Source organism: Aristolochia californica, unplaced genomic scaffold, assembly GCF_029961685.1.
Source record: "Aristolochia californica isolate CCGP_79_NKW_82.1479 unplaced genomic scaffold, dmAriCali1.0.hap1 SCAF_14, whole genome shotgun sequence".
In the NCBI taxonomy this organism is placed as follows: Eukaryota; Viridiplantae; Streptophyta; class Magnoliopsida; order Piperales; family Aristolochiaceae; genus Aristolochia; species Aristolochia californica.
In genome coordinates this window covers 366,856-378,231 of record NW_027181815.1, presented here as the reverse complement: position 1 = coordinate 378,231, position 11,376 = coordinate 366,856, and the positions used below count along the sequence as shown (strand labels likewise).

Below are 11,376 nucleotides of genomic sequence, written 5' to 3'. Positions count from 1 at the left end.
ACCATACTGGTGGCAATTATAGGCAAAAAGCCACCTGATGGATACAAATTAAGCACTGACATTTTGATAGAGTGGGACTAACCTACCACCAGATGACAGCACTTGGGAGGTCAAGGCTTCAGCCACAAGGATCTACAAGTAGAACCTTGGACATAAAGTTCGTCTAAACTAGTGTGAATGACAATGCTCTATCATACTATTTCGTACTTGTTAGATGCTTTATTTACGTTCTAGCCATGTATTCCAATCAGTACTTTATGATTTTAAGAACAGCTATGAATTGAACCCCAGTTTGCCAAAAGAAGAGGCAGACAAAAACTACTGATAACCACCACACCTTACGCTTTAGGAGCTGCTATCCCTTGTTCTCACTTGTTTCATCTATCTCACACTCATATCCAACATATAGTTCCTTATCAAGTTTCACTAAATAGAATGCGGTGAATATAAATAATCACCATATATTTAGGTTCTGCAAATCTCCCATCACCTTCCTTTCTTTGCACAAAACCAAAATAATCACTACATTATCAACTTCTATAGACTTTTACTTGTTTGGCGGGAGAATAGATTGCTATTAGGAGTTGAATTAGATGGAGGAGCTGGTAAAGAGAAGCTCAACCAGAATCTGTTGAAGAAAAAACCTCAAACCTCATAATCAAACCACCAGTAAGGGAAATGTAATCCAGACTTCTTACCTCTGAGTAGAAGAGTGTGAAAAAATTGAAATTGTTTCTCGTTCCCCAGTGAACCAATTGGTCATTGGTCAAGAGTTTACCCTTTGGAGCAGATGACACCTATTGAAAACCTTCTAATGTCCAAGAAGTTTCATTCAAGGGCAGCAGGGTAGCTTTTGCTAGATGTATTTACTTGAATGGTTCTTTACAAGTTCTTAAATCAACAGAGAAGTAAAATCAACAAATAAGTTAATGCTCTCTCAGATTCATCTCTAGAAGATCAGTATCTGAACACTGCACAGGTAGGTTTCACGAAAGAAACAAAAAATGCAAACAGATAACATATTCCCTTGTGCCATATGTGAGAATAGAAGGATAATGAAGGAAACGCCCCATCAGGTTAACAACCAGCAAAGCAGGTAAAATTCCAAACAGAGAATAACTATAATTTCTCGCGATAATTCATGTCCCCATCTAAACTTCGCTTGAACCGTATGAACACATCCAGTTGACATATAAAAGCTTCAAAGTGTGTAGTTACATATATTTGACAGGAATGGTAAAAAGACCATCACGAAATTTACCAATTAGCCTCTGGCCTTGAGGTCGGCAAGCCTCCTCGAAAGATCGTCCTCGTCCACCTTCTCCGCCTTGGTCGGAATAGCATGTCCGGCCGCCTGAGGAAGCCCCACCGATACCTCCAAGCCATAATCGTCCGCCACCTGTTGCATCAAACTGCTGACTTCCCCTTCCGGAGTGGAGAGAGAAGTGGATCCCGCCATGGCGCTCTCCATGAATTCTGCCTGGACCTCCATATTCACAAACTGCTTCTCAAACTGATCCATCGTCTCAGACATCTTCTGCAAATTACCCGTAGCGAGAGATGAATCAAGCGATTTAACGATCGACGACATGGACTTGCTAATCGTGGTCATTTTGGCTTGGGTGTCGAGCCTAGCGACAACGGCGTCGAGTCGAGAGGCCAATCGGAGGTAATTCATCTGCTCGCTGCGTTTTCGGATGGCGTTCTCGGCGTAAATTCGAGCTCCGTCCATGTTTCCCTTTTCGATCGCCTTCTTGACTTTGATCTTCTGCTCTTTCTCCTCTTTCTCGCACTTTCGGGACTGACGCTGGAGAGACTTGGCTGTGAATTTGAGCTCCATGATCTGGTTCATCAGCTTCTCGGTGTTTCCCATGGCCGGAGATCTGGATTCTTTCTATGTCTGAGAGAGGCTAGGGTTCCGATAGACCGTTCTCCGTCGAAGGGATAAAGAAACGACGATTTGTCTCCGTACTTCGGCAAAAGTGGTTTACGCGTTAGGAAAACAGGAAAAGTGCTTTATATAGTCGGGCCGCGGACGCGTGCTTCCTCGAAATTTAGACCCCCGATAGGAGCCCATGGCTCATGAGCCGTTAGGCGTGTGGAAGCGGTCTGGTGGGGCGTTTCGGACGTCAACTCCGACGTTTTTTCGGACTCCAATCTTGCGCGTCGAGAGCGGGAAAGAGAAAATATTTCCCAAGGTCGACCTGCCTTATTATGCGCGTATCAGATTCTCGATACACATAGGTGACCACAGCATCTGATGTGTAATCCATTATATCGATTAATACATTACTCTTGTATTGGCCAATAAACGATATATACAGTATGTCAGAGTGGTTATATCCATTATTGTGAGTGGTAGTTTTTTTACCTAATAGATCGGTTTTTTTTTGTGTATTGGCTAACCGCTGTCATAGTATCAGAACTGGACACGTTATATCCCCCGATCGAATCCCGTGAGAAGTGGTCAAGAATGGGTGAGGTGGATGTCAGAATGATTCCGTCCAGGCGGTAGTTTTTGCACATAACAGATTGGTCTTTTTGGTGTATTGGCTAGCCGTTATCACAGTAGGGTATATGTCAATTGATATAGGGCATATCGAATAATCAAAATAAGATTTTCGGGTATTTGATGTATATCTAAAACCCTATATACCTAATTCGAAAAAATAGTAAAGATTCCAATTTTACCCATTTGTTTGATTTTTATTTGAGTAAATATATGTTTGAGATAAAGCATAAATCAAGTACCTTTTTTAAGGATAATATAATATTTTTTATAACTTGTGTTATATACTAAAAAGACATTATTCTTAGGCTTCTTGGATTATGTTAATGCGAATTTGTATACTTTGATGGTTTATAAAATTTTAACTTATTTATAATTTTTTATTAATATTTTGGGAGAAATTTGAACTTAACTAAAATATTTTTCAAATTTTACATAAAACAAAGTTGAATATTATGTTTCAAGTGGAATTGGCGGTACTATCACATTCACTTGAGCTGATCAAAGGTTGAACCCTGAATGACCGGATGGACTCAGGCAACCTGACCTGGGCAAAGAGACGGTTTTGGGGATCGGTCTCTATGTTGTCAAAAGGCCAAAAGAATATGATGGCGCTGAAGACTTCGAGAGCGACCTTGAATATCCATTATTTTTCATCAGGCTTTCATAAAGAAAAAAAGGAAAACCTGAGACAAAACCATGACAGTCAGACTCTGCTCTGCTGCCGCTACTGCTACTGCTTTGTGACCAAATTGAAGAAAAGGCTTTTATAAATGCAATCCGCCACATTTTCTCATTGAAATGAAGACCGAGCACAAGGAATGTAGCGCACCACGCGACAAAGGATCGGGGGAGACACATCTGATCCGGCACTGAAAGAGAAGCAGAGCAGATTCATTCAGCTGAAGCCACTTGCAGAAGAACCCATCATGGGGACGAAATGGGTCACGAGGTTAGAATTAGAATAACGGATTTCGAAACTCATTGGGAACCGTACACCAGGGTCCTGCTCAAGAAAGTGATTTCCAGCGCTGGCTTTAGAGAGGAAATTGGCGTATTCCCGAGACCACCACCACGTGTTTGGATCCGTCCTCGGTGCCCACTGTTCATGTTAAAACACAATTGAAGCTCCACTTCTTCGGCCAGCGGTATTTTGGATTTTTCCTGCTCTGTTTTTGGGGGGTCTATTTCTTTCAAACAAAGGATTTCTAGAGGGAATTTGTGTTGTATAGCGGATTCAGAGAGATAGGTGTCAATTTGAAGCTTTCGAACTTATATTTACTTTTTTCTATTTGTTTATCTATGTATTTGACTAATTTCCATTTCTCAAAAGAAAATTACATAATTTGTTTTTTTCATTTTTGTTCGTATGAATAAGACTTCTTGTTTCTTACAGGAATCTTGCCTATAGTTTCATATTGTCTTCAGAACATGCCCATTTCGCTATTGAAGCTTAGAAGCTTTGTCAGTTCGTCTTGCTGTTTTCTGTAGTTATTCTGGAGATGGTTGAGATGAATGGGCATATGGAACAAACTGGTTTTGAGGTGGGTGTGGTGGTCTCCAAGAGGAATGCAGGGGACGAAAAGGATGAAAGTGATTGCATACAGGTTTTAGTTTCAGAGCTAGAGAAGGCAGGGTTAATTGTGGAACGCGTATATGGCATCTCAGATGATTTTATAAAGGTAGACTATTTTGTATGAATGTCATTATTCAATAGCTAATAAGCACAAGTCTGTTCATGCTAATTGCTAAGCGCATAGATTAAAAGTATTTACACGCTACTTATTTTGCATTCACACTCAATAAATTTAAATTGGGTTCATCTGTTTAACTAGTGATGTGATCTGCTATTCCAGTCATTTCGTTGTTCTGAGTGGAATTGTTCTTTGGACCTGATGATTTATGGGTATTTGAGGAGAGTTTAGAGCTATCTTTTTGAGAAGATTTTTCAAAAATTGATTTTATTCTTTTTTTTCCAGATTATGTATGTGCTCATATCGGATCAATGAGCGCATAAAAATGGTTGATTTTTAATTCAATGTGGTGGTATTCATGAATGTTGTAAAGCTAATCATCGACCTTGCTTTTTTATTTTTTTTGGGTAATTTTTTTCCTATCTTATGGGGCATCATGATTGTTTGATTAGAATATTCGAATTGGATTGCAATTTGAAACTTATCCTTTCACTTTTGCATTACAATCCTGGTCTCTGGTGTTCAAGTTGTGTTGTTTGTATTTTTTTGTCAAGTTTTATATTTAATTTTGTCTTAGTTTTTCAGTCGTTTGCTAGTGCATTCTTTCTGTGAATGACATGGCTCTTAAGGAAAAAAAAAATTGTCCAGTACTATTTGTTTTGTTGATTTTTTATATTCCAATTTATGTTATGGTACCTCGTAGTCATAAAAAGGAGTGATCTTGATTTTTTATATTTTGTAGAAAGTTAATGCAAGAGTTTATTTTTTATTTGGCTTGGATAAGCTTATCCTGATATTATCTTTTGCCTTAAAATTTTCATTCAGTTGGCTGTACCTTCAGAGATTTTGGGTAGAGTTGCAACTGACTTGCAACTGAAGAAGCCTACACATATTGGTAGTCATTCTACATTTTCCAGTCTTTGTTTTCTTCTTCTCTAGTTTTATCCTATAATGTCCTACTTGGCCAATGTCAACAACGATTGCAATGGCCAATTTAACAGTTTTATATGAAGAGAGGATTAAGATCTTTATCCTTAAGCTGATTTCATTTGAAGCTGCTTCATTGGTTTATCCTCAGGTATGGATATACATTTTGAGTGGGACCAAGTTGCAGCATTTGTCAGGCAGCCTGATGGGTCTTTGTTCAGCTGGTGTGAGCGTTTTCGATGCTTTCATCACTTAGTTTATGGAATTGTGAGTAAACTTGTAGTAATATTTTTTTTCTGCTTAACGTATTTCGGTAATAGATTGTAGAGTTTATTCAGTTCAAGCTTTCGTTAACCATGCTCTTGTTTGGAATTCTTCATAAGATGTCTTTACTTCCCTATATTTAGATGTTAAGGTTTTTTTTTATGAAAAGATGTTAAGGTTTTGACTTATGGTTACTATGAAGGTGGGTCCAGTGCCCCCATCCCAAAATGACTAGCCAATTGAGGAAACCTCTTTTCCAACTAATAAACTCAAGATCTTTGTACTCACTAATCCATGTGAGACTATTCCTTAACAATCCCCCTCATGTGTAGGCCCTCTTTTGTGGCTCTACAAGTGGATAAGTTAGGTGTATATCCTCTTTTTGTAGCTCACAAGTGGATAATTTTAGGTGTAGACCCTCTTTTTGTAGTTTTACAAATGGATAGTTTAGGTGTAGGCCCTCTTTTTTGGCTTTACAAGTGGATAGTTTAGGTGTAAGCCCACATATGAGTACCTGCTTTGATACCATATTAAGTTGAGTCCAAGGCCCATCCCAAAATGACTAGCCAACTTAGGAAGCCTCTTTTCCAACTAATAAATTCAAGATCTTTGTACTCACTAATCCATGTGGGACTATTCCTTAACAGTTACAATCCTTTCTAGCTCTCCTTGATGTCATAGATGAGACAAATCTTCCACTCTCTTTCTCAGGTCAACATGACAGAGTCAGCAATAACCCTAAGGTTTGATGGGAAGGTTTTTGAGTGGAAGATGGGTGAGTCTTTGCTAAAAAAGTTGGAAACTAAAGGCATTGTAAGAAAGGTCTTTCCTCTACATGGTATGCAGATTTTTACTACTTTTTGAATATCCCTGTATTCTTATGGACTCTGATAGATTATCTTTCCTGATCGACAGATGAAACAAAGAGGAAGTGGCTCTTGAGAAATTGGGCACTTAACTGGTTGGACTTCAGTTGGCAGCCAATTGATGAAGTTTATTCATACTATGGGACAAAGGTGGACTAACTTGCTGCCTTAATTTTCCCTCAAGAAGTACTGTGTGAGCAAGAATATATTATAATCACAGGGACAAAAGGGCGAGATAGGAATTTCCTCTTTTGCCTTTTGATACTATTTAACTGAAATCATGATTATACTCATTTTGCTTAATTTATTTTGTTGTTATTGATATATTGGTTGAATTCTCCCTTGTATTCACAGTGATATCCTTCTGACTCTTAGGCCGTATCCACTATTTTTTATGTTTTAATAGTCTCTATTGTGCTACTGGGGTTATCTTATGACTGTTCTTCTTATCTAAATTTACTTTTTTCTTATTCAATGGGTCTATTGGATGCGTACATATACTCTCTATATTTGAATGGGATGCTTTCTCATTCATTTAATTTTTTTAATTGCTCATAATATTGTGCTAAAGGTATTAAAATGTCACAGAATTTGTTAACCATTATTTTCTGTCACTTTATGCAGATTGCTACATATTTTGCTTTTCTTGGAATGTACACCAAGTGGTTGTCTTGTCCTGCTGCATTTGGTCTTACATTGCACTTGGTTGATTTCGGGTATTTTCTACTTTGCCTTGACCAGCACAATAACTCTAGAGCATCTATTCTTATTTTTGTCCTATGGGCTCAATGAAATGAAATCTATCACCTCAAGGCAATATGAGACCAGTTTAGACATGCACTTATAAGGTTTTGTTTTTCTCCTTATAAGGTTTTGTTTTTAACTCAAACGAGTACATTTATCTGTGTAGTGGCCAACTATTTTATACTGTTTAACTATAAAAGCAAGTAGATTCTAATTTCTCTATGTATGATATCTCATTTCAGATCGTGGCAGTTAATGGTGCTCCCCATTTTCTTTATCTTCACTATAATGTGGGCTGCATTATTTCTCCAGTTCTGGAAACGCAAGAATGCTGCTCTTTTGACAAGGTGCTTTCTTGATCTGATATTCTTATGGCTTTTCAGGCGTTCCACATTCTGGTTCCTACGGGCTTTGATTAATTAGCTAACAAAGATCTCACCATATTATAGTGCAAACAAGATAGGCCTAACTTTTTCATCACATATTAGGCCAGCCTTGTGAAGCACCAAGTGGCTGCTGAATTTTCAGTGAATTTTCCTTTTTGTATTTAAAAATAAAAAATAAAAAATAAAATAACAAATTTAAATACCAAAATTATGGTCATCTTAAATAAAAAAAATTCTTTGGGTTCATTTTGGAAGCCTTTAAGTGACTTCATTAAGTAGGCATGAATGTGGTCATCCTTATGCAAGGTGTTCAGTGTGCCTGATGCCTGAGCATAATAGCATTCTTATGCAAGGTGTTCAGAGAACTCGTTTGCACCTCAAAGTGATGCAAATTGTTAGCATCATGCTGTTCCTCCTAATAAGTAACTGTTAATATTCATATTCTCTCACTTGGCTTATATTTTTGAAAAGCTTCTTTTGAGAATTAAAGCCAAATCATCCTTTCATGTTGCACAGATGGCAAATAAGTTATTCTGAAGAATCAGAAACAGTATCTAAAGCAGTAGATACTGATAGAGGTTCCTTTGTCCAGCCCCATGTGGATCACAAGCAGCTAAGATCAGGCGAGAAGTCAAAAGAGGGAAACAAAATCTTCCACAGTGAAGAGTGGTTTTGGCGGCTTATGAGATTCAGAAATGATGTCATAGTTGTTTTGGGTATTATTTGCCTCCAGTTGCCATTTGAATTGGCTTATGCTCATTTTTACGAGTTTGCGGGTTCTGATATCATGAAGTAAGTATGTATTGAGTATCACTTTTTTAGAAGGGAATTTTGACCAAAACTTTTAATGTGATAGAAGAATGTCTTGGATAACTAATCTTTTCTGGTGTGGCAGATTTGGGTTGACAGCAGTCTATTTTCTGATTATTCAATATTATACTAGAGTCTGTGGCAAGGTCTCAGTGAAACTCATCAAATATGAGCATAATAGGTCCATGGAATCTAGTGCAGACAGTCTGGTTTATAAGGTAGACTTACAAAATGGCCAGAGAGAAATAGCATCTCTTGTTTCTCAAATGGAAACCTTGCTTATTAGCTTCCACTTTTGCAGGTTTTTGGTCTTTATTTTATGCAGTCATACATTGGCCTGTTTTATCATGCTCTTCGATACCGTAATATTGTTACTCTTCGCCAAGTGTTGATCCAGCGTTTTATTGTATCTCAGGTGAGGATAGCTTTATATGGAGAATCATAAACATCCTTTTAAGTGAATATCCATATTGGAGTAGACTTTCCTACTCTTTGTAGATCATAATGCTTTAACTAATGAAACTTCCATATCCATTTATCTACAGGTGTTTGAAAATCTGCTTGAAAACTCCATTCCTTATCTAAAATATAGCTACAAAAAATACAAAGCGGTTCAGTGAGCTCCTTCTCCTTCCATATTCATCTATGTGATCTCCTGATTTTGTCCTTTAGCATTAAAAAAAACTACTTGTGTCAAAGTCTAACAAAAGCTTAATGTGTTCTACAGTAAGAAAAAATGTGAGAATGGACTGTCAACAAGAAAATCAATTCAGCTAGTATTTAGAGTAGAGAAGGAGTATCTTAAACCCTCGTACTGTGCAAGCATTGGTGAGGAGCTAGAAGATGGCCTGTTCGATGGTAAGGGTCTTGATACGTATTATCTTGTTGCTTGTTAGATTGATCAACTAGTACCTTAGTTAACTCTCATTAAAAACTTGATATTAGTGCAGACTTTCTGAAGTTGGCTTTGCAATTTGGGTTGATCATGATGTTCTCTTGTGCATTTCCACTTGCATTTGCTTTCGCTGGAGTGGTAATGTTTCTGTTCATACCATAGTGTAGTCATTTGTGAGGTCAGATAGGAAGTGTTGCTATGCCTTTTGTTTTGGGGGTACTGCAGCATTTCTAGCAGTGACTCAAATCCAATCCATCAATTGAAAAGCAAGGATAGACTGATACTTAGTAGTGGTTTTGACCCTGTCAATCCATCGAAGGAGCCTTTGTTTGGTGGATCTGGGTTGGTCATTTGATACAATATTTTATAGCGAATGCTGCAGTCCCATCACATATAAAGCTGAAATACCTCTTCTGCATGTTTCAGAACAATCTCACAGAGATTAGAATTGATGCTCTAAAACTGCTGACAATTTTACGGAGGCCCATTCCTCGTGCAGCTGCAACTATTGGAGCTTGGCTAAATATATTTCAGGTTTGCAGAAAGATGTTGCTCTTTTTAACTGCTTATCGCATAGGGAGAGCATGTATTGAGTACATAAAATCCATCTGTTCATATGATTGAAGTGATTGAAGGTTCTACATTTACTTTCCCAAAGTAGCAAATTCTACATATGTCCTCCATTGTATTACATGGAGGATACCAGAATCTTTTAAAGGAAGAATGTCTCCTCAGATGTGAAAAGAATTAACTATGACGAAAATGTGGACTTAAAAGAATGGACATAAAAGAGTTGAAGTATAAGGGAAGCATGGATTTCAAGCAAACTTGTCTATTGTCACAATATCAAACATTCATGTGAGTGAAAATGTGACGTTCATTAATTCCTTCATAAAAAAAAAAATGTGACCAAAGGATTAAGCAGATTGCAGATCATTTGAAATTTGAAAAAGGTTGTTGACAGTTTTTCTGGCGTGATAAACTTGTACAACTTTAACGCCAGAACGGGTATGGAGATTCAGTTGCATATCTTTTATTAGTATCTTCTTACTGGTGTATCATGATTTTGTGTGCTTTCCAGTTTCTGATTGTTATGTCAATCTGCACCAACTGCGCACTTCTAGTTTGCTTGTATGATCAAGAGGGTAAATGGACAATAGAACCCGGACTGGCTGCAATTCTTATTGTGGAACACCTTCTCCTGCTTCTCAAATTTGTGTTCTCTCATCTTGTGCCCGAGGTGATTTGCTGTTATGATTTCTTGCTTTGTTCATCTCTGTAAACAAGGAATGCTGATGAATACAGAGGGTGGGTTCTCCAGAACATTTATTATATAATTGGTTTGCAGGAACCTGCATGGGTGAGAGCAAATCGGGTGAAAAATGCAGCGCAGGCGCAGGACATGTGCTCTAAACAGTTGAGGAGTCTCTACAGTATGAAAAAAAGAATGGAGGAATAGGCGACTGGGGTTTCAGAGGCAAAATGCACTTCAGTCTCTTTGCTGTGGTACTTCATCAGGACAAACGAAGGCCCGCAAAAATGATCATGAGGGCCTCAATGAATGGAGAAGGGTGACTTAACTGCTTTTAAGTAGAGGTTTTGTTCTAGATTGGGCTGTGTCTTCTATTTCCAATGTGAGATGAGTTCTGTACATTATTTTGTGGCTAAACCTTTTGTTGAATGAATGAACTTGTATATGCCTTGTGTTTGTGTCTCGTGGACATAGTTTTGTGATAGGGAAATTAAATTACAGTAATCTTTTATTTATAAACCATTTACTTTCTCTAGGCGATACCAAAATTTTCATGTCGTAGCTCAGTGGTAGAGCGCATCGTCCCCACGGACGGCGGCGTAAATTCTTCTCACGAAAGTTTTTACCTCCTGTACGTGAGGCGCTACACATTTCTCTCAGGTTTGCTTCAGTGCTTCAGTAATAGTTCATGATTGTTTATATACAATGAAACCACCAAAGAATTTTCGTCTGTACAAAGAACAAATCAAACAAATCGAGTAATGTAGTCAATCTGTAGTCGGCAGCAAGTTTCTGGCCTCATCAATGCCACCTTTGGGATCTCGCAGATACATTTTTTGTCTATTGAACGCCACGAGAATCCAATCGTTTCTTTGATTTTTATTGAATCATAATTCCCGAACCTGCAACTTTGGCAACCCAAGAAACGTACACTCAATTGCAGTACGGCTTACTTCTCCATGTCAGTGCTGCTCCGGGAAGAAGACCCTTCACTTGAGCTGAAGTACCCGCTCACCTGACGGGCGTATG

General features: G+C 38.1%; 2 protein-coding genes across 4 annotated transcripts; one reads left to right on the top strand and one right to left on the bottom strand.

Moving 5' to 3' along the window:
• Window positions 1-1,092: 1,092 nt before the first annotated feature.
• Window positions 1,093-1,996, bottom strand: LOC137949912 (ESCRT-related protein CHMP1B-like). Its single transcript, XM_068796155.1, has one exon. The coding sequence runs from the start codon at window positions 1,871-1,873 to the stop codon at window positions 1,265-1,267; it is 609 nt and encodes a 202-aa protein (XP_068652256.1). The 5' UTR covers window positions 1,874-1,996; the 3' UTR covers window positions 1,093-1,264.
• A 1,198-nt stretch (window positions 1,997-3,194) lies between these two features.
• On the top strand, window positions 3,195-10,851 carry LOC137949685 (anoctamin-like protein Os01g0706700). Of its 3 annotated transcripts, none has more exons than XM_068795819.1 (17): window positions 3,195-3,657; window positions 3,906-4,191; window positions 5,029-5,098; window positions 5,282-5,397; window positions 6,106-6,232; window positions 6,310-6,410; window positions 6,885-6,976; window positions 7,247-7,351; window positions 7,907-8,182; window positions 8,286-8,418; window positions 8,502-8,615; window positions 8,746-8,816; window positions 8,928-9,058; window positions 9,151-9,233; window positions 9,522-9,629; window positions 10,177-10,335; window positions 10,444-10,851. In XM_068795819.1, the coding sequence occupies exons 2-17, from the start codon at window positions 4,012-4,014 to the stop codon at window positions 10,552-10,554; spliced, it is 1,977 nt and encodes a 658-aa protein (XP_068651920.1). In that variant the 5' UTR covers window positions 3,195-3,657; window positions 3,906-4,011; the 3' UTR covers window positions 10,555-10,851. The 3 variants fall into 3 exon arrangements, with proteins under 3 accessions (XP_068651920.1, XP_068651921.1, XP_068651922.1); XM_068795820.1 differs by having other exon boundaries at window positions 3,195-3,758; XM_068795821.1 differs by lacking the exon at window positions 8,502-8,615.
• Window positions 10,852-11,376: the final 525 nt, after the last annotated feature.

Coding starts and splice junctions, on each gene's coding strand:
- LOC137949912 (XM_068796155.1), bottom strand. CDS start 1,873: ATGGGAAACACCGAGAAGCTGATGAACCAGATCATGGAGCTCAAATTC.
- LOC137949685 (XM_068795819.1), top strand. CDS start 4,012: ATGGTTGAGATGAATGGGCATATGGAACAAACTGGTTTTGAGGTGGGT. Junction 5,398..6,105: donor ATCACTTAGTTTATGGAATT/GTGAGTAAACTT, acceptor TCTCTTTCTCAG/GTCAACATGACAGAGTCAGC. Junction 6,977..7,246: donor TTGCACTTGGTTGATTTCGG/GTATTTTCTACT, acceptor ATCTCATTTCAG/ATCGTGGCAGTTAATGGTGC.